The 24,063-nt window shown below is 39.7% G+C and overlaps 1 protein-coding gene across 1 annotated transcript in view; it reads right to left on the bottom strand.

Annotated features, from left to right (window-relative positions):
- Positions 1-24,063, bottom strand: part of ARHGEF26 (Rho guanine nucleotide exchange factor 26) — a 91,665-nt gene that overhangs the window by 51,572 nt on the left and 16,030 nt on the right. The window contains exons 5-6 of the mRNA XM_072142976.1: positions 5,487-5,543; positions 4,904-5,064 (exon numbers count right to left, since the gene is read on the bottom strand). Of these exons, the coding sequence (XP_071999077.1) occupies positions 4,904-5,064; positions 5,487-5,543 (218 nt within the window). The remainder of the gene's footprint in view (positions 1-4,903; positions 5,065-5,486; positions 5,544-24,063) is intronic.

The following is a 24,063-nucleotide window of genomic DNA, read 5'->3' on the forward strand; positions in this document are numbered from 1 at the left end:
AGATGGTAAACTGGTCCAGGCATAATTAGGTTTAGCCAAATTCAGTGTAATGTATTTGTTAAGTATACATGGAAATCGAAATGTCATGAACTGCTGAGATGACAGAATAAGTCAATAAATCACTTCATGACTTACCAAAGCTCAAAAGAAGAAAACACCAAACCAGCACTTCTAAGAACATGAAAGTGGTATAGAGGTTTCTCACGGTTTCCAAGAAATACATTTAGTGATGAGGATTGGCCTATTAGTGATTGATTATACCTTCATATCAGGTGTATTAGACATCACTAATAGGACTCTCCCTGACTAGATGGCTGCTTTTTTGCAAACCCATCACCAGGAATGTCATTTATAGCTGGATACAGGTTCCAATAGTCTATGTTATGCTGATTTAAAAAATGGTTTTGACAGCATTCTGAATCATTTCAGCAGTTTCTATAAGTTTAGATCATATTACCTGGCTCCCTCCAGCATCGTGTGAAGATTCCCCAGGGAGAGGCAGCTGCAGTCTGTGTCAGACCCTTCTCCTCCACACTCATCCAGCTCCCTCCTCATTTCTTGTCATCTGTATTCAGCAGGTGGCATGGAGTAGAGGAAGAATGCATTATGAGATACAGGCACACAGAAGCTGCAGCTGCCGCTCCCCCGGGACTCACTACACACTGCTGGCAAGGAGCCAGGTAACGTGAAATAAACTTATACAAATTACTGGAATGATTCAGAATGCTGACAAAGACATTTCATAGTTTTTTTTAACCTGTTACCACCTAAAAAAATAACATTCCTGGTGAGAAGATGTTAATGAAGGAATAACACGTTTTAACTATATTTTGATTGTGATTGAGAAAAAAAATGTAATCGGATAAAAACATTAGCCAAAGAGAACCTGTTGTGAGATATTTACACTGGTTAATTATCACTGTGATTTACTTTGTGTCCACAATTGGTTCTGCATTACAAGCGGTATATTAATTGGGATTACAGAAAATAACTTTATACTCTCTGGTTATCCAGCAGTCACTTAGAATATGATATTCTAAGACCTATTCAAAGAACTCGGCTGAATACCCAAACTCGGCTTATACTCAAGTAAAAAAATATAGGTTTTACCAGGGTTTTGTGGTAAAATTAGGAGCCTCGATTATACTTGGGTCAGCTTATACTCGAGTATATACGGTAGGTACAATGCAATGGGCTGATACAATGTAAGAAACACTCAATGCAGAAATCCCACCAAAGCATCATCGGTAGAAAATCACAGTGCCACACGAGTTCCTGTCACTGAGAGAACCACTTGTGGTGAATATGAACCTTCAGCTCCTTGATCGATGCCTTCTCGAGGCAGGAGGCTAAGCAATAGTGCCCTACACAACTCCTCCTAAACTCCCTACACATCTTTTATCCTCCCATCCATCCTTTGATGGAGTGATCATTGTAGCATATAATGACACTTCCAAAACTGGGTGCTTGGACTTTCTCAAATTTAAGACATAAGACCAAGCAGATCTTGTAAAATCTTGTATTTGATTTTCAATGGCAAGGAGTCTCCAAAATAAAGAATGGTTAAATTCAGCAAAAAAAAAATTATTTCCATGAAATACCTTGCTGTGATAGATGTGTCTCTTTCATAGTGATCCACTGCTGGGATGAGAATTCTCCTGATGAATATGAGCATCGGATGTATATATCCTGTGATATTTTTTTAAATCCAGATTTAGAAATAAACAGATATGTATGATGATGTACACATGATTGTCCCTAAAGTGATGTGAACAGATCCCAGTCCATACGCAATATATGTAACTCAAACTTTTTAGATGGTTTACCCTAATAAACATATGCAAAGTTAAAGTTGTAAATTCTTTCTGTTAAAAAAGATAAATAAATCTCAGTGTTTTTCAGTCAACAATGGGGACTGTATACCAGTGCCCTATTTACTAACAGTTGAAGGCTGCAATTTCTCAATGTACCAGACATTGCTGTTATGAAAAGCAGCAGCCAAGGGAATTTCGTCGACATAAAAGAATGCATACCGACAGCTCCATATTGTACGAGGCCACGACTTACACACATGGCTGGGAACAGCCAAATGCTCACAACTATTTCCTTTTTTTAAAGGGGGACAGATTCCAAGGAGCAGGCTGGAGAGGATGAGGCATTCTGACTGCATTCAATGCATTACAAAGATCTCTTTGTCCCAGCGCATATTGATGACCGCTCCATTCAGGACCCTCTGACATATGTAAGAGGGGCTATTTATACCAAGCTGTCTTTTACTGAAGGCCAGTACAATTCCTTCACCATACTTTCTCAGATATGTGCATTCCTCCCGCACACAGTAATGTTCTGGATGAGAGAAACCATTTCAGCTAAAACAGTGGTACCGGGTGTCCAGGTCTCATTCTACTGAGATGTCGTTATAGGAGAATATGATTTATTCCTGTATATTAGGTAGTGTATATTCACAGCTGTTGGATTTATTACAGAATCCACATCAGAAACTCAATGGTGGCAGTCAGATATTAGCCATTGATTTGCAGTTTGACGATCTATGAAGTTTCATGTGAAAAAATAACAATATGGGATTAAAGTGCTTATCCACATTACACAAAATACATGATGCAACTTATAAGTGGTCACGTGCCGTTTTTCTAGTAATATCACGGTAGCGTCAATAGCCATGGTGCCAGTAATATGACGCGTGACTGCCAATATGACGCGTGACTGATCCACGGCACTGATCGTATGCCGGTTTTATTTTTGTTTGGATACCTGCAAGAATATTACTGACCAGGTTTCACAAACTGAGCTTAGTGCCAAGAATGTGTCACATTTATGATAGTGATATATGATGCAAGGAGTCCCTGGCGTGCCGATAGAACAGCACTGAATCATCATAATGATTGCTGCTCTTTGTGTCAAAGCATCATATATCACCATGATGCAAGGAGTCCCATCCCAGACATTGTGGTCGCTCGGGAAAAGTTGCCTAGTCCATTTTTTTATGAACCGAGAATGATCATGTGTTGCTGGCCTATTACTGCTACACAGTTTATTTTCAGTTACTGTGAGCCAAAGCAGGTGTGAAAACTACATAGAGATAAGGTATAATGGAATGACCTGCACCTGTTCTGTGAATGAATGAATGCAAAAAAATTACATAACAACTGAGCTGCAAAAAAAGAAAATTCAGAAAACAGCTGAAATTTCTCCAGAAAGAAGAAATAATATCACATTTCACATAAATGGCTTTGAAAGCAAATGATGATAATCATTAAAAAGTATGAACCTCTTTCATCTTTCAATTTATCAGTCAGCAAGAACAAGTCACCTTTCGTGTAAAATCTGCTCTGCTGTGTGAACTGGGGCTTAGCTCTGAACTTGACAGAGAATTCTGATTTTGAAGGGGTCAGAGTTCTCCAACAATCTGTTCAGAAAATGGCTCTACGGTGCAGGAGGGCATGCTGCAGGCACATCGTACCCTTCTAGAATACCAGACACAATGCAATTAGGCCCTGTCCCTACTTGTAGAAAGATATCTCAAATAAAACTCACACGAATGTCAGTGCTCAGAAGGAAATTACAGCAGAAGCCTCATGCTCCTCACTCTGTATGTGGTAATGTACTTCTTCTCACTGATATTTAATAATTGGATATTTACTATAATAAAATAGTGCAATTCCACTTGGATAGAAAAAAAGCCCAAATTACTCAAAGCTACGTAAATAAATATAGGGAGGCAGAACACAAAGTTAACAATCATATTATTGATTCTAAGAGTTCATTCTTTTCCTCAAGAACCTTAAAAAACCAAATATACCTTACAAATCATAGACCTGAAAACACAACAGTAGATATAACCTCTCTTCAATACCTTCCCCTAATTAGCAAAAAAAAAAAAAAAGAAATAAGTGAACCACTGTAGAAAAAAAACACTCTAGCTCACCTGGTCCTGGTGAATGGCTATGGGTTCCATCGTCCATGGAGGCACAGAGAGACACTGATCCGGTCCATTAGCTAAGTATACTAAGAATAAGGAAATCAGGAAAATTCTCCAGCTTCTGTTAAAAAACCTCAAAGTTTATTCCACTGTGTTAAAAACTAAAACTTTGTGCAACCGAAAAAAGAGAACAATGACATGGCTGATAAAGTAATTACTTCTCTGTACCATTAGCAAGGACGTTATTGTCTGAAACACGTAGGGAGGAGATAGCCATGTTGTTTTTATCTTTTTTGGTTGCTTTAACACAATGGAAAAATTGGAGAATTTTCCCGATTTCCTACTCCTGATATGACAAAAAGGACGTTGCTTCACTAGAAAATGACTGCGCCAAAATATGAGCTAGACCGACAAATAGATGGTGCAAAGTATATCCACTATATATCCACTATACCAGATTTACCATTCATATAAGACACTTAGATTAGACAGTCTTAGGCCTCATGCACAGGACCATATGCATTTTGCAGGCCGTGTCTCACTATATGCCACAGTAAACTGCCTGTATTTGAAAAAACGGACCATATACAATATATATACATATACCATATGTAGGCTGTTTTTGTACTCCCATTGACTTCTATGGGGAGAGCGTTCCACAAAAACATAAAAAAATAGGACATGTTCTATATTTGACATTGCGGTATGATGGCCAAACATATAGCCTTATTTACTAAAGTCAATGGGCCGTTTTGTAGACGCAAAATTGGTTGTGGGCCTAAGGTATTAAACGGTCTTCTTACTTAACTTTCGATAAGTCTCCCCAAATGTGTTTGGGGTGAGCGTCAATCTCATCAGTAAGTACAGGTTTTATCGAATGTGTTTCTACAGTCAAAATGTATTATGTTTTATATACAAAAAACTACTAAAAATTTACAGCGTAAATACACAACCCAATCTTACTTTTTGCTGGCCTCACACACATCTGTAATATTGGAAAACAGATGGTGGTTTTCAGTCTTGGTCATGGTAGAACACAGTTGCTTAGAATTCTTGAACATCCGAATTAAAATCTCCAAACTGAGTAGGTAAGAATGTTCCGAAGAAATTACTTCGAACATTGCCTGTGGGGGGAGGGAGAGAGTAGGGATAGGTTAAAATATTGTATTTTTAGAAAATGATGCCACGCTAATTCGCAACTATTGCAAAGGGGACAAAGTAACTTTGAAAATATTCTTAAAAGAAACCTACCATCAGAAATCTACCTACCCTATGCCAATTTTCACCAGAGGCTACTGGGGCATGGTGTAGCCTCTCTGTGGAGTGGGAGCAAAGGCTACTCCCCGCCCCAGTAGCCTCTGTGATCCCTTCCTATCTGCACATTTTCAGCGCATCATCCTGCTACTGTAGCTCAGGCTTCAGTGCCGAAAGGAGTGACGCTCGCATCAGCACAATTATATATTGAAATAAACATGGTGGAGCTGCTGGACAAATGATCATTTCTCTTATACTACGGGTGCTAGGAAATGGTGTTCTAGTCAAATACCTCTTGTCTCTTTCTTTCTTCTTGGCCAATACTTTGTGACAACCCATTCTTCTTCACCTAGAAAAATAAAAGTCAATAATTTATGTTTCCGAATATGCACGTACAATGAAATGTAGTCAATATCTGTTATCCAGTTTAATAAGAAGGAAAGATACACATTTACAAGCCCAGCAAGTTAAAATTTTACAGAGAACCACTTTATTTTTCAATACTTGCTTTCAGTGAATATTTGCCTATCTATATATCTCCATTTTCCTTATCATCCAAACTCCTAAGCATAAACTGATTTCCCTTGACCAAAATTCTGGGCTCTGGACAGTGAAGCCAGAAATCTAAAAAATTTTTAAAGAGAACCAGTCATGCAAATTAACCCTCCACAATAAAGACTTTGATTAAAAACTATGATTAAAACGCATCGCCCTTATCCATAAATGGTTCCTTTCCATGGCTGCAATTTAAAAAAATCAGTTTGTTAACTTATATGCAGCTCCCCTGATGTGGCTCATTCACACTTATTGAGTCCTGCATATTAAAATGTACTTGCATTGCCCCTCCTTGTTCCTGATGGAGAGCTCTGTTACATCATTAGGCACATAAAGGGCTTTCCCCAAAGTTAGGCCCTATCCACAGGAGAGTGCCTAGCTTGCTCATCGGTGGGGTCCCCCGATAACGGGGGTCCAATGTACAGCGCTCGGCAATTTCCGTCAGCTCCATAGAGATAAACAGGAACCCCCACCAATCAGAAAGTAGATAGGGCCTAACTTCTTTTTTGGGACAGCCCCTTTAAAGTCATCATCTAAGGTCCTGTTACATCTGCAACACGTATGCATGTATGCAATTTTGTTTCTTAAGAAATGTTATTGATAGGGCAGGCACAAAAGACCTTAAAGGGGTATTGCCGCCATAGAAGTTTATGACAATTGTAAAGTGTGGAGTGAAGTGGGATAATCGTCTCTGCCATTTACGGAATATTCTAAGGGCATTATACAAATGTCTATACCTCTTTAAAAGAAAATTTTCACAGAAGGATAACCCTTCCAGATTTATCACTATGGCCTGTGCATTTCTATAACTGAATGCGTGTACCCGGGGTATTCTGGTGATGGAAGCCAATTGACTAAGAAAATATTAACCAATGGCCAATCAACCTTCCAGTACAAACTATCAAAATCTTATTCCAAATACCAACATACTTGAAATATCAGAAGTTTTAGCAAAAACAGTAGGACTAGTGTAAAAGCAAGTCTTGGCCCAGCTGCACACGAATGTGGGAACAAATGAGTGTACTGGTCATATCTTACAGACCAAACACAGTGCAGTGGACGGGAGTCCTTGCTTCGTAGAGAAACATGATAGAAGGAGTCCTCGTTTTCTGGTCAAACAGCATTACTGATGACTATTACAGTGTCAGTGCTGCTGTACAGCCAGACGAAAGGGATTCCTTTTATATCATCAGCTTTAATTGTGTGGTCACTAGTCACCTTGTGGATTTTGTACTTCACCAGGATCACATTTTATAATTCTGCCAGGCTACAGATACTGCTGACAAGTTGGTCCTAATAAATAGTCATATATAACAGTTTGGCATCACCCAATGTGCAATCAAATCCACACATTGGACCACGTGGAACCTTACATACCTACAGCAATCTTTAAGCAGCATTGATATTCTTATAAAAAGGAGCTATTGTAAAGGGAATTTTTGCTAAAGAGTGCTATAAATAATACCGCTAGTGTTCCGCACAATACAGTAAATGAGGAAAGAACATAATAAGAAGACAGTTTCTTATGCCAATAAGAGTTGGGTACAAACATAGTGTCTTCACCAGACACAGGAGGATTCCCATATAAATAACACAATACACAGCAATATGTATGTAGGATCAATCAGACCTCCTAGGGTTAAAGTATTCTAGGTGATCTAAAAAAAAAAATAGAAAAAAAATGTTTAAAATAATCCCTTTTTCCTTAGAAATGATATAAAGTCATTCATGTGAGGTATAACCTTGTATTAAAAGTCCGCTCAATATCAATATATAAAAAAATATACGAAATGCCACTTTTTTTTTAAATTTATTTTTTAATAAAAATTGATCAAAAGGTTATACAGTCCCATAAATATTATCAATGAAACGTCATCACATCCTCCAAAATTTTGTTTCTACAAAACGTTTACATTACTTAAAACCTATTAAAGCCCAATAAAACCTATAGAAATTTAGTATCCCTGTAATTGCATCAACCCAAAGAATAAAGGAGAGTTGTCATTTGGAGTGCAAGTTGAAAGCAGTAAAAACAGGGTCCACGACAAAATGGCACAAAAGAGGTTTTCTTTTCATCAAGTTTACAGCAATTTTTTTTTCTGGCATTCCAGTAAATGGCGTGGAAACTGAAATACCACCAATGGGAAGTACAATCTGTTACACAAATAAGCCCTTAAAAGCTTGGGACAACTTATGGATTTTTAAAGAAGGGAAGCAAAAAAATGGAACCGCAAAAACAAAAAAGGACATTGACGAGGAGGGTTAATTCAGTGCCTCTTATTATTATCCATCTACTTAATCCAGCAAATGCAGCAAAATCCTAAAATATTAACTTTGTCTAGGTTCACACTGGGCTTAAAATGCACAGAAAGTTGTATTTACTTCAGTATCTATAGTTCCCATGCCAACAACTGTAATGCAGAGACCGTAACATCTATGGGACATCACAGCAGCTCAAAAAGTACTCCCCCCCCCCCCCCCGATTCCCTTCTATATTACACAGATTTTCTCCTTTAACTTAGAAGTGGACACACTGCTGTTTTTGCAGCACCATAACCATAAAACACAAAAATCTCTGCACCTTTAGGCACTAGATTTTCCAAAATTGGAGATTTAAGTCGGTGACAAATCCATCACCATTACCCCGGAGCTGTACGCACAGACATTCATTAATTACAATATGTAATGTGACCAGGGGAAATAAAAAGGTGAATGACTGTCTGCGTGCTCAAACACATCACCTCGAAATTCTTCTAAGTCACATAAGTAATGGCACAAACTAGATAGCACCAGTTTTCTGCCGCAAGAACTTGTGCTCCTTTCTAGCCGAATGTAAAAGGCACAGAACAAAAAAAAAAAAAGAAGATAGTCTCAACTAATTGGTCCTGTCTAAACATTTAGGATATGCCTGCTCAGCCAATCAGAAGTACAGCGGTGACCTGCAGGGATCATCTGAATGAAATCTACCATCAAAATTCAACATGATAAAGCTGGGAAACTTCCTCATATACCCAGACTGTGACTGTGGTAATCTTGTTATCCATGGCCTCCTTCCTTCTAAAATCAACTTTTAGAAAATATGCTAAGGAGTCAGAATTGCTGTGGGGGTGTTACCACAGCTCCTCTGTGCTGCAGCTTCACAGGTTGTTACACTGTGTAGGAGCACATCCTCCTGCTGTGTGAGAGTTCAGCAGTAGGCAGAGGAAGGTAGAAGGGTGGAGGTGGAGCTCTGCTAAGGCCCCAGGAATCGTTCTGGCACATTAGCATAATTTTAAAAGTCAATGTTAGAAGGAAGGATAACAAATATAAGAAAATTACTATAGTCAAAGTGTCAGGATCAATAAGTAAGTGTCCCTGGTTTATTATGTTAGGTTTTGAAGATAGATTTCCTTTAAAGAAGATCTATCACTGAGTATAACGAAAATTAAACTAAACATATATAGTCTTTGTGTCCCAGCGCTCTGGCCTGCTTTTAATAAGTCTTTTTTAGGCGATCCCAGAATGTCAAGATTAGAGACGACAAGAGCCGCAATCAAAATCAAGAGGACATTAGGAGAGTATATTTAGCTTAATTCATTTTGCTGGGCATTCATCCTTATAATCAGGTGCGCCTTATAATCCGGTGCGCTTTATATATGAACCTAAACGTTTTAGCAGGCATTTATTGATGGTACACCTTATAATCCGGTGCGCCTTATAGTCCGAAAAATACTGTAAGTTTATATGCCAGCACTTACCACAAAAAATGACACCTTACATAGGTCCATACACCAAAGTCTGGAAAAGTTATTGGCCTCAAAATTTGTCAAAATGGAAAATATTTTTCAAAAGATTTAATTTAAAAAAAAAAGTATAAAAACCTAATAAAACCTATATGAATTTGGTACCCCTGTGATCATACCGACCCAAAGAATAAAGAGAAAGTGTAGTTTAGAGCACAGAACAAAACTCGTAAAAACAAAGCCCACAAGAAAACACCACAATTTCACTGCACTTAAAATTTCTTTCCAGCTTTTCAGTATATTGCAAGGCACCACTAAAAACTACAATTTGTCCGGCAGATAACAAGCCTATATACATAAAACATAACAATAAAAAGTTAATGCTTTTGGAATGAGGGGAGTAAAAAACAAAACGCAAAAACAAAAAAAGTCTAGAAACAAGAGACCAACATGGACCCAGCAGAATTAGCATGTCAGCAACAGAAGACCTTAAAGGGGTTATCCGGGTTTAAACATTTTTTTATGGCCGGGCTGGGGAGGGATAGTTAAACATAATAAACATGGACTTACCTCCTCCGGCGGCGCCGATGTCCCGCGCTGCGGTCACTTCGATCCGTGCCCCTGTAAACAAACAGGGGCACGGAAGCCGCGCACAGGGAGCTTCAGGTCCGCGTTGTGGACGGCTCCTCCCATCCGTCCCTATCTCTCAGCGTTGTAAGCGCTGGGAGATGGTGTGCATGGGAGCTTCTGGCCGGCCAGAAGCTCCCTGTGCGCCGGTGTAATGAAACCGGCGCACAGAGAAGACCGGCCGCGGCGCGGGACATCAGCGGCGCCGGAGGAGGCAAGTACATGTTTATTATGTTTAACCCCTTATCACCGACACTAGTTTTCAGCTCAATGACCAGACTTGATTTTTCAAATCTGACATGTCTCACGAATTGGTTATAACTTCGGAACGCTTTAACATATCCCGGTGATTTTGAGAATGTTTTCTCGTGATACATTGTACTTCATGTTAGTTATAAAATTTAAGTGATAAGTTTTGCGATTCGTTCTGAAAAAAAGTGAAAATTTGGCAAAAGTTTGTAAAAATTCTTCATTTTACAAGTTTGAAATGTTCTGCTTTCCAGACAGGAAGTAAGACTACCCAAAAAGCTTGATAAATTACATTTACGGAATGTCTGCTTTATGTTGGGATGATATTTTATGCTTCCGGTCATTTTTCTAGGATGTTATGAGGTGCAGAACTTTAGGTGCGATTTTTCTCATTTTTATGAAAATTGCCAAAACTCACATTTTGAGGGAAAACTCAGCTTCCAAGTGACTTTGTAAGGCCTAAATAATAGTAAAACCCCATAAATTATCCCACTATAGAAACTTCACCCCTCAACGTATGTAAAACAACTTCTATTAAGTTCATTAACCCTTTAAGTGTTTCACATGGGTTAAAACAATATGGACCTGCGATTTAGAAACTATGGAATTTTTTTGGAAAATACATTCATTTAGGCCAATCTGACAGTTTCAGAATAAATTAAATGATGAAACGCACTGCAACGCTTGATGCCCAATTCCTCCCGAGTGTACTGATACCCCATATATGTGTGTAAACTGCTGTACGGGCGCACAGCCGAGTATAGAATGAATGGAGGCGCCATTCACTGCAGATTTGTATTGTCACATTGTACGACCTATACATTTTTATTTTTTTTGATAATGCGATCATATGAGGGCTTATTTTTTATGGAATGAGATACAATGTATAGATAATTCATTTAGGGTGTCCATAGCTTATTCATGAGATTTTATTAACTATTTCAAGGGGGACACAAATAAAATCATCAATTTTTATTTTGGATTTTTAGCATTTTTTTCCCCCCGCTCACCGTAATGTAAAAATAATATTTTATCTTTATTCTCTGGTTCACTACGATTGCGGTGATACCTCATTTATATAGTTTTTCTTATCTTTGCTCAATTTTCCTGAGCAAAACCAACATTGGAGAATATCGCATTGTTTTTACTATTGACAACTTTTTAGGGCCATAACTTTTGTATTTTTATGTTGTCAGACCTGGTTGAGGGCTTATTTTTTGCGAAGAGAGTTGTTCTTTTCAGTCGTATCATATTAGGGAACGTAGCTTTTTTTGATCACTTTTTAGAACATTTTTTGTGATGGTGTTTGATGAAAAATTGTATATTATGGGAAGTTTTTCGTAGTTTTTTTTTTTCATCGTTCACCGAGCGGGTTCAATATTGATTTAGATTTATTGTACAGATTAATACGGACGCGGTGATACCAAATATGTAGATTTTTCGTGTGTTTTTGTGTTTTATATACTGTATTTGCATTATATGTGTAACTGGGGAGATTATGGGACTTTATTTTATTTATTTATTTAATTATTATTATAAAATGATTTAATCTTTTTTTTTTTACTCTCACATATTTTCCACCTTTTGGGTTGTACAAGCGATCATCCGATCACTTATTCAAGCCTCTACACTGCAATACACTTGTATTGCAGTGTATAGTGTAAGTAACTGAGCATGCCGCGCATGCTCAGTTACTTACAGCCGGGTCCTGCCAGGAAGGCAGGACCCGGCGAGAAGAGGAGCCGACAGCCTCGGGTCACTCGTCGGGACCCGGGGCAGCGGCAGGAGGGATCGGATCCCCCGGTAAGCACACCGGGGGGGTCCGATCCACGGGGGACACACTTGGACGCCGCGGTCATGCTGGAGTTTTTCCGATCCATGGTGTTAGTGCCGGGTCTGGGCTGTGATATCACACAGCCCGACACCGGCACTATACTGACCCGATGTCCCGAAATCTTCTTCTGACGCGGCGCCATAGAAAGGCGTTGCGTCAGAAGAAGTACCCTTAATGACCGACGTAGAATCCCGATAGGGCGGTCATTAAGGGGTTAAATAGCCCTCCCCAGCCCGGCCATAAAAAATTTTTTAAACCCGGATAACCCCTTTAAGACCACTTCCTTGATAGATATATATATATATACACACACACACATACACACAGAACTAGTGCACACTTTATCTGACTGTATAAGCTTAGTATTACTATACAGCCAAATATAGTACTACAGCAAGAACATATCTTTTCTCTTACTTCACTTTTCTCTTACTGTACTTCAACACTTATTTACATAACAACAGGTATGTGCAAAGCCTCAAATGACCGATATTAACAGGTATAGCATCTTTACACATTTTGCCCTTACAGGCGTTAATGCGACCTCTCAGTTTTAAACTGGTACCAAACACAAGGATTTTTAAATGAAATTTAAGAGCATTTTGCTTAAGAATTTATACAACACGGGTCTCCCATGAGTTAGCTGGACATCTCATATTTTTATACCTTCAAAATCCTGTATATCCTAACTGCTGAGGTCTATGTACTAGACACAAGACACAAACAATGAGTTGGTGGTCCTAACCATGCAAGGACCAGTCCCACGCAGATGTGAACATGAGCAGGAATTAGACACGTTCTGAGTTTTGCGGCTCAGGCAGTTGGCTGTTACATGGGGCTGTGTAAACCACAGCCTTGTGTACCAGCTCATAGAAATACATGGGTATATACAAAGTCATTAAGCGGCTAGAATACATTAAAAAAAAAAAAAAAAAAATCACATGACACATGGCAAATTCGTGTATAGTAGAAGTTAACAATAAAGAGTATTAAAGGAAATCTACCATTTGTTTTTATGCATTGTGAACCAAACATAGCTTGAGAATGTTATAGTGACACTGATGCAGAAACATATCTTGTTTAATCCCTGAACTGAGTGATTTACCTAAAAAAAACTAATCAACCTCAGCTGGATGACATATATAGCAGCTGGGGGATGGTGCAGCGATTGATTACTTCTGCCGGTCAGGGACAACACAGTGAAGACGTATTCTCGGCTTATGCTGGGCAGGGCATGGCTGGAGCAGACACAGAAGTGACAGAGCATCATTATCGTAATTTTTTAATTGTTTTTTTTTTCAGCAAAATCACTCGGCTCAGGGATGAAACAAGATACGCTCCTGCATCAGTATAGCTACAGCAGTCTCAAGGTATGTTTGGTTCAAAATGCATAAAAGCAAATGGTAGATTTTCTTTAAATACCAGTCAGACATACTGAAAACTATGAGAAATTTCTACAAAAACTATTAGAAATAGATTTAAAAAAACATGCATTTCTAACCTCAAATGGCCCTTTATTATGAGTTAGGTTGAACAGTCGCTGGGCCTCTGTTAAAATGATAGTCAGAGACAATCAAAGACAGAGTCCAGCAAATACAACCTGTCCTACTTTACACTGAAAAATGTGATTGCTGGGGAAAGTTTGGCTTAGTCGGCATATAAACTTTGGCACTACAAGACAAACAAACATGAGCTGTTTATGGATTCAAGCACGGAATGAAAAATCAATGAATCTTTCATTTCATTTCAGCAAATATAAAGCCAACTTTTAACACTTTAACTAGCAACTTAAAAAGATCGTAGCTTTTTCACCAATAAAAAAACTACTGCAACATCCGTAAGTATAAAACCAGGACTAGGAGATTTAGAATACCATTTTTGCTAAATAACCAAACGCTCCAAATCACGATAGTCATTTCCACACATCTACATGAGTAACAAAGAAACCTGAGACACCAGTTCCAAGTAACAATTACAGAATATAAGTATATGACATCCACTGCAGGCAGTCCAAACAGGATACAACTCAAGGAAGCCGTAAAATAACATAATACAAAGGCGCATTATGTAAATGAAGTATCTATGTGCTACTTGGAGAAGACATAAAGGAACAGCACAGGAAAAAACAGGGATAGAACCAAGAGCTCAAGTAATCCGGAACCAAAGGCTTTTCCCTTAATTCCGCTGTCTACTGGACAGTCTATGTTCTCTACTTCAATACTCTGCTGGGAGAATCTGATGGCCATAAACATAAGCCATAATGTGTATTGTGTTGTATCAACTCTCCCCAGATAGCACAGGTGATCAAAAAGAAAGGTTGGGCATGCAGAATTTCCACAAGTTGTTATTTTTCTATCGAAAACAAATGCACACTTGGAAGAATAGTACACGGTAATACTCACCTCACTCAACATCTTTCTCCATTTCCAATGCTGCCCAGATCTCCACTGGTATTTACTTTCTGGTATCTCTTTGCCGATACAAGTTACTAGTGTGGCCAGTGATTGGCTGAGTTGGCTTCCTCAGGCTTTGCCCATGCTTAGAAAGACAGCAGCAGGGAGCCAAGCAGCAGGAACAGAGTTTGAGGGATTATTGGGGACCCTATATTAAAGGAAATCTATGGTAACAATTGTCCATGATAAACCAGCATCAGATTCTTCCACTGGGCACCCTGATCCAGGGTCTGTGTTTATTTTTATCTTTATGGGCTCCTTATGCAGAAAACTAACTTTTAAAAATATACTATTGATCCAGAAGTGCTCCTCAGGGGGGCATCACCAGAGCCTCTCTGGGTTCCAACTTCACAGGCTACTACATTTCTCGAGGAGCAACTCTTACACACCCCTGGCTTGATCCATTCTGCCTTCTCCTTCCTACGTCCTCAACCAGCTCCGTCCAAATCTCACACTTGTGCAGTCTGTCTGTAGCTCCAGGGGCTTCGGCTGTACAATAGAACTTGGAAGCCACTGGAACTGCAGACACAAGGCGCAAGTTTTTGAAGGAGCGGAGAGGTGATGTAGGCAGGAGGAGTCAAGGCAGCTCAAACAAAGAGCGTGTAAGAAGTGCTCTGGGGATGTTGAAGCAGGTATTTTCTGCATAAGGAGCCCACAAAGAAGCAAAATAAACAGAGCCTGAATGAGGGTTCCCAGGAGAACAAGGCATGCTCATCATGGACAATTCTAATGATAGATTTCTGTTAAATTACTTTAAATCTGTTTTTATTTTCCTCAATAACCCCTTAAAAGTTTAGCATAGTAATTAGATACATATGGGATTGGCTAAAAAAAGAACTTCTTGCGAAGTTGAACAAATCATAGAGAGCCCTTTAAAATCACTGTATGTACAGAATCCTCAAAAAGGGACCCGTCACCCAAATATTAGCAATGTTAAACTGCTGGCTTTTTCAGAACATATAGATAAAGCTAGTGAACACTACCCTACACTACATAGTGCTCACAAGCTTACAGTGGTCATATTACTGAGGGGGTGGTCCGAGGCGCTCCCCTCTCCTCAGCTTCTCCCCAGGACCACCCCTCCCCATCATATTCCGGTGGTTACTTCCAGGCTTCATGTGGCAGTCTCCGCCCTCCTCAGACCACCCCCTCATGAATACGCTGGACCGCTGTAAGCTTGGTCCAGCATTCTGAGCACAATGTAGTGCAGTGAGCGTTAGCTTTATCGGTTTGTTCCAATAAAGTAAGCAGCTCCCTGAGCCAATATTCAGGTGACAGATCCTCTTTAATTTTCTTTGTTTAATGTGTCCCCATTTTACTTAGGTAAAGCCCTGCATAAAGGTTTACACAACAAGACCAAAAGACAACCTTTTGCCAGGCTAAATTACTAGCCATTACTTGCCAGGCTAAACTGTTGGCCGTTTGCCAGGCTAAAACTTTTGCCCTCTAAACTGCTAGAACTCTCGGGTATGAAATGTCCTTTCTAGAAACCTCTTACGTGAAATTTCACACATTTACCCAAAGAAATAAAATACTCCAAAGTCAGGCAAATCTGGCTCTTCTCACCTCATTTTCACATATGAGTCAAGTTTAGTGGTTGCAGGGTTAGGGTCACTTCAGAAGCCCCTGTTCTTTGGTACCTTGAAACATGCTTGTGTGCCATAGTAAAGATTTGGATCTCATCTTTCAGATCTCATCTTTGGTTTTGTGAGCTACAGAACCATGAGAAACAGGCAGCTAAAGATATACCTTATATACTCGAGTCAAACTCGGCTTATACTCGAGTCAAAAAAATAAATATATCTAAACTCACCTTTCCGGCTGTCCCTGTATATCTTCTGTGCGATCTGTCCGGCAGCGGCGGCAGGCTATATACACTGGGGCAGGGTCTGGCAGGCTATATACACTGGGGCAGGGTCTGGCAGGCTATATACACTGGGGCAGGGGCTGGCAGGCTATATACACTGTGACCAATGCATTTCCCACCCTCGGCTTATACTCGAGTCAATAGGTTTTATACTCGGGTTGGCTTATACTCGAGTATATACGGTAGTTGGAAATTCAATCTGCAGATAAAGATCCAGTTCCTGCCTATTTTAACTGCCTGTATGACCAGTTCTATGTCCATGTTCCAGTTCTGTAGCTCACGAACCAAAATGATGTCATTGGAGATTAGATTTTTTTTTTTAATAGGTAAACAGGTGAGATTTCATATTCATGAATTTAGAAAGGACATTTCATCTCGTACCTGACCATCTCTGGAAGTACATGGCCACCATTGCGGAGTCATGTGCATTGCCCCTTTTTTATTAGTACACAAGCTGGAGAATTGAGTCATCAGAAACGCTTGTTTATTTCCGTGGCGTTGTTCCTGGACCAGTGCACAAGTTTCTCACAGACAGATAGACTGGAGGCAACACAAGTTATTTGGCTTTCCAGGATCTGATGTATCGGAGTTTTCTGCTTCCAGCACCTCCAAGTATGATTTAATCCTCAAAATATAAATCAAAAGCATATTTCCCCAGTCACATCAGAATAGCAGTCTACAATCTGCTCTTTGTTTAAAAGACACAGCATAACATTCAGCATCCAGTGCTGCGACGTTTGGACAATTTTAAAGAAATTCTATACCTCATTTAAGTTTGAGACTGTCTGCCTCCAAGAATACGAATATCTAACCCAGAGCCAAAACAAGAATAATAATTTATCATATCCACAAAATCCATTTATTCAAATAATCATCTCATGTTCACAAACGCTACCAGCCAGACATTTGTCATTATCAGCCAAACTACAGGCTATAGGATTATACAGGTAAAGGCATATACAGTATTTAGGCCAATAGTGAAGGGGTGGGTCCAGAGCATGGAGAATGTGCAAAACTTTCCATTATATTTTCTCACAGTGAATGTTCTAGAACAGTGATGGCTAACCTATGACGCGTGTCAGTGCTGACACGCTCAGCCATTTTCAGTGACACGCGGCCGCCGGAGAGTTAAGTTTCATCCTCGGCTCCTACACGGCCAGGTGAAGTAGCCGGGAGGCTGAGAGATTGCCATGCACTGAGCTCACAGCACTTCCTCCTCCTCTTCCTCCAGCGGGCCGGCCCCTCCCCCTGTGTGAGCTGTGCCTCGTGTCTCCAGTCAGCACAGGTAACGTCCCGGGGCTCAGCACCAGGAGAGGTGACCCGACCATCAACTCCAGAAACTCCTCTGCAGCTCCTGATAGTTGTGCTGGGGGGAGTAGTTGTGATAGGTCACCTCTACACTGACCATCTCCACAGCAGGGATGAGGGCGGACAACCACTCTCATCATACATACAAGACATCATACAGTGAGAAATGTCAGTGACTGTATGATAGAAGACAGTCATCAGGGCTTGTGTGTCAGTTTTGTGCCTTACAAGCCCTGAAATAATCACAACGCCTTGCAAATCACCAGACATTGCGATTATTTTGCTCCTCATGAAGGAGATGCGGACAGCGGCACCTGCGACTCACTATAACCTGTGAACTTTGATGACAAAGTTTGCAGCTTACTAAGCAATTCCACAGGTGTCTGATTGTAGCCGATCTATTACAATGTGCGCTTTGCACATTGTAATAAATAGATGATGTGGAAAATCCCCATATATTGCCAGACTGTAGTATACTGTAGTATGGCAGTACATGATAGGATCAATTAGACAAACTAGGGTTAAAGTACCCTAGAAGTTAAATAATTATACATATTTGTTATTTAAACTATTAATATCACAAAATTATGTTTTTTTTCTCAAGGTGACACACCACCCGAGTTATGCTCGGTTTTTTGGCGAATTTTGACACACCAAGATCAAAAGGTTGCCCATCACTGTTCTAGAACAAGTTCTAGTTACAAATGCACTTGCTAAATACTTAAAGTGGATGACCACTTATGCAAAACTTTACCAGAGCAAGGATAAAACTCTAATGAGATCACTCATATCGTTCTCACCCCAGTAAAGTTTGTGGGTAGGATTCAGTGTCCCACAGCATGTAATTAATGTCCAGAAACCCATGAGGAAAATTCTGAGGAGTCCCTGAAGGATGTCCATGGAAGCCACCGAGGATGTAACGTATAAGCAGCATCTAATCTAAAGTCATCTAAAGACACCAGTTCATCCATTCCCAAGATGTAGGCCATTTCATTGCCCTAGTAGGTACAAAGCCTGTCCCTTGTCCACCATTATTTCCATGGTGCTGTACATTCAATTAGTTCACATACATAGCAGGACCTGTGGAACTTATAAAGAAGCCAATTCTAGAAGCCCCTAGTGCTTGCTTATTAGTTATTTCATATTAGACAATAGCCACATCTTTGTTTTATTTTCTTATGAATCAGCTCTGTGTGGTCTATCCCCCCTCCAAGTAAATTTTTATTTGTTTTTATTTATATTTTCTGAAAAGACAAACCCCATAAACATGGCAAGTATTCAGCCTGTTTAACCTAAAAGCTAAATAGTTGTGATATGATTTGTCCTTAAACTAATTCCCATGTGATGATTTGCCCATACACTGATCTCCACATGATATGAAACACACTATGTTAGTACAGTTAATATATACAGTATATTGTGTAACAGAAAAATTGGTGCCATGATGCAGTGGTGTTTTGAGCACTGGACTGCTGTAGACTGAAACCATATAGTCTAAGTACAGTGTGGGATGAGTATGAACTGCTGGTGTGAAGATCTGGGAAGCCATACGATACAAGGGACACTAAAAGCTCAGCATTCTGCAGCCACATATGTTACCTCACACGACAGAGCTTCATGCTGGTATTTTTCAGCTGGATAATACACGCCCATACAAAGAAAGAGTTTCCTAGAAAAGTCTCTGCCAGATTTAAATATTTCCTTGGAACCATATCTCATCTAATATTCAGGCGGACGTTCAAAGTCTAGAACCTTTCTACTGAATAAGCCTGTCCTTTTGTTTCAATATTGTAATAATTTACATTCACCAAATAATGTTTATTTTGCTGCCTACAACTTTTTGTTGTTGTGTTTTTTTTATGTCAATGAGAGGGGGATTTTATCTAAAGGTTCTAAGAGTAACATAAATCTACAACTATCTGTATATATTCTTCTTGTAAAGAGGATTTTAACCGTTGCCATTTAAGGGACTAGTTCACTTTTGCCGAGGGCATCAGACGTCAGCACAAAACCAGTTTTACTAGATATAAAAAGCACATTAACTAGAACTCAACTCATTTCAAAGAAATAACACAGAAAATAGCTCCTTCACTTCAGGCATAAGATTAGAAAATTTAGGCATAAAATAACTACATAAGAACAAGTGACAATTTACTTTTGCTTCCAACATAGTTCCACTTCCTTAATTGCATGGAGTCTCTTCTGGAAATATTCCAATATGCTCTTATCTGCTTCAGAAGGTACCAGGGACCAAATATCAACAACAAATGCACCATACACAAAAAGCAGAGACTTGGAGAGAGGTCTTACAATGAAACAGCTGTCTGAATGTAGAATCCCATCAGCCAACTTTCTTAATGAGGTTCTTGAAATGTCATGAATTCTTACTTTGTTATGGAGTATCGGGAATTAATGGAAATTAACTGACTTATGGAAATGAGGTCAACAGCAAATATGGAATCCAAGAATCTAGTTTGGGTATAAAAGGATTAAGGGGGTTATTTATTATTATACATAGAACGGTCTCAAGCATCCCGCCAGTATTTGGAGCTCCACTGTCCATCACATATAATAAAGTGGCTTTGGCCCAACAGTGTGTGCGAAAGGCACAAAAAATTCCAATGCAATTCTTTTAGTAACTTTATGATACCAAAATGGTCTTTTTTTTTTTTTTTTTTTTTTTTCAACGGGAAGAAGAACAAGGATTTTAAGCAAACAGGATGGTAAACCAGCTTGGCCAGCAACACCAAGCTAATTAAAGTTCCAAATATGGATGGCACCCAAACTGCTTCTTACCTCGTGCTTGTGGATACTAGCAGTGTATCCAAATGAAAGAAATAGTCACAGCACTTTGAGGTACCTTTTAACTTCTTTTTATTGTTGGTACAATTTGTCATAAAGTGCAGCATCCATTTAATGTTCCGGAGGCATTTTGGCTCTCCTGAGCCTTTTTCAACAGCTGAATATTAAATGGATGCTGCACTTTATGACAAATTTGGGCACATTTACTTACCGGTACTAAGTATTTACTAGCGGTTTGCGGACCCTTAGTAAATGTGCCCCATTGTACCTACAATAAAAAGAAGTTAAAAGCTACCTTGAAGTGCCGGGACCATTTCTTTCATTTAGCACAACCAAGCATCATAATGCCTGAACACAGATGTGAACTGGGCTTTACAGAAATATTGCAGCATAGGGAGATGCAATGTTTATATAACTTCTGATGAAAAAAAGTTCATGCCATTTCTATTAAATTTTATGGGAATAATAAAAACTGTATAGACCGGCCATGTTCATCTGTCTTTGTAACTCCCAAACCTTTTGTCAGGAGAAATAACTGCATTTTCCCCGCCTCTGCCTAAAGGGAACCTGTTACCAGGGACCTCATTTTCACTAAAGACCGGTTTCAGAAGCCCATTACATTGCATTGTCTGTGCTGCTCATTCCTCAGCTTTTAGCCCCCACATTTGTGCTCCTTTACAGCTCCTCCCTCCCCCACTGATGTCAGCTGACCAGAGCTGAGTTCTGTGAAGGAGCAGGAGGGATGAGCTGTGCAGAAGCACAAAGGTGGGGGCTAAGAGCTGAGTAGTCTGCAGCAGAGACGAGTCACAAGGTTGTTTTTTGAGATGCAGCCTAACCAAAGCCCAACCCCTGGGACTACACACAGCAATTTTGTCAGGGTGCAAGGCAAGTTATAACACACAATTGTATTTTAATGCAAATGATTAGAAAAAGCAGAAAGGCAAATTTGCAATGCAGGTGTGAGGGGCTTCTGTAACCTGTCTTTAGTGAAAATTAGGTCCCTGGTGACAGGTTCCCTTTAATATTGTTGTCCTTTTCTTTCAGCAATAGAAAATTCTTATCAACTCTTTACTGTGGACCAGGCAGAGTCAGAAGAAATGCGTTATGGTATTGCAACCTGAATCGTGTTAACTAAAGGACAGATATGAGAAAACACCATGTGAGTGATGGACATGAAGGCACAGAAAGGAGGTAACTTTGTCAGGTTCACTCTCGGGATGGCAAACCCCATTGATTTTATATTGGATAATTCATCAATAATAAGCCCTGGAAATCCAGAAGACACTACTTTTACTCTGTACAGCTTTGTATTAAAAAACATGCAGGGAAGACATGTAGTAAAAGTAGACGGATGGCCTCAGATTGAATCAGTTCTTTTTATAAAAAATTTACAGACTACACTAACACTGGCAACATTTGGTGGATTGTAAGCCTTCCATACGGATGTAAGGGAGACTTGATAAGAGATTCAGATAAAGTGAAGAGCATACAGGTGCATACAAGAGCATACATTACAGACTGCATAATGACAACGTCTATAGAGACTGCACCTCAATAACATCGATAAACATGTCTGGCAGATCAAGCTCATTTCATAGACAAGATTCCTAGGGTTGGGTAATGAATGGGAACTTGGATTTGTGAGCGGAATACTGAAATCCAGTTCTTGGCTCGTGTCCAATCACCCTCCGCAGAGCGGTGGTACAGTCTCAACTCTGCTATAATTATTGTTTTAACTGAGATTTTAATGGTTATAAATGAGCAAACGCCTGACTGACATAGAAAGAGATTTATTGATACAATTTAAGAAAAACCTCAAGCGTTATATTTCACCTAGGCCCCACAGGTGGTGGTTTGGCTAATAATGGAAACATCTGTCGTTAACGCACATGAGTTGTTTATTTCTATGACATGTTTGCTTTATGTTTCTTAATCAGGCAATGAAACGCATGTCATATGTTCTCAGGGTCCAATGTACACCGCTCTGCATACATATAATATAGCGAGGCCGGTAGTCACACAATATGGGGAATGGGAGGATTAGCATACAGTCAAAGGGTTTGCTAGAACTCAAATTTACCTTCGTATATCTCCCCCAATGCTTCAGGTCATAAGAACTACATACAAGATGCATATCTTTAAAGGGATTGTACAAGCTACTTAAGTTTTCCTGCATGGACCCCCCACTGATCACAAGAATGGCCCCTCCAGCAATCGCTCCATTCATCTGTACAAATTGCCGAGCACAGTGTTCGGTCATTAGCTCTCTATAAGAGCGCTAGAGATACCCCAGTGCTGTGCTCTGCAATTTACGATAATGCCATACAACTGAATGGAGCGTAAGGACGCAAACTCAGCCTGTCACTCCAACATTTAGTGAGACCCCTATTCTCAGAAATGATGTCAGTCTGTTCTTGTGATTTCTGGAGGTCCGGGCAATTGGATCCCCGCCAATCAGCTAGTAATTTCCTATCCTGCAGGGAGTAGATAGCATAATGGGGCACATTTACTTACCCGTCCCGTTGACGCCGCCAATCCGGAATGTCCGACAAGGATTTGGATCTGCCACGATTCACTAAGATCGTGGATCCAATTTCCTGCATGTGTCGCTTCCCCCACTGAGGTCCGCCGGAGTTCAACATCTTCTTCCCGGTGTATGTGAGTGCTGATCATGCAACACAATTTGGTTTTTAAATTCTGCGGTTTGTCCGACGTCCACGCCCCCCGATTTGTGTTGCATGCAAGTCAGTGCCGATGCACCACAATCCGATCGCATGTGCCAAAAACCCAGGGCAATTCAGGGCAAATCGGAAAAAAAATTAAATAAATTAAAAAAAAAAAAATGTCCAACGGACCCTTAGTAAATGTGCCCCAATGAGTTGGTACAATCCCTTAAAAACAAATATCTCTATACATTGACAAGCTGTTGAGATGACCAACCAAATTTGCATCCAAAGGTGTTCTTCTAGGGGGTGATCTTCTCAAAGAAGATAACATATATACTATATACTGAATATCACATGAAATCTTGCCTGGGTAAGATGTTGGTCTTATTGTGCGCTGCAAACAAGTCTAAACTGTCTCATTCACCTGTCTGGATGCAGCAGATATATCCTCATTTAAATGAATTAAACTAATTTTCTGTCACAACAATCAGCCAATATTTAGCAGATGGAATGAATAAACTTTTCCCTGCTTGTGTAGCCATTAAATAACTCAGACGGACAACTTCATTTGAGAAATAACGTTCCACTGTAACCTTGATGACCCTCTACTGGATGCAGGTTTTTATACTTTAATCTAAGAATCTGATTTGCATTGCAAGTCTTTTAACTTTGCCAATGTATAAATAAAAATATGAACCTAAGTAAACCATCTACTTCACAGCATGTGACATACGAGGGGTTCACATGGGGGACGCACAATGTGAATGATAACATACGCCTCACATC

This window comes from Engystomops pustulosus, chromosome 3, assembly GCF_040894005.1.
Source record: "Engystomops pustulosus chromosome 3, aEngPut4.maternal, whole genome shotgun sequence".
Taxonomy (NCBI): domain Eukaryota; kingdom Metazoa; phylum Chordata; class Amphibia; order Anura; family Leptodactylidae; genus Engystomops; species Engystomops pustulosus.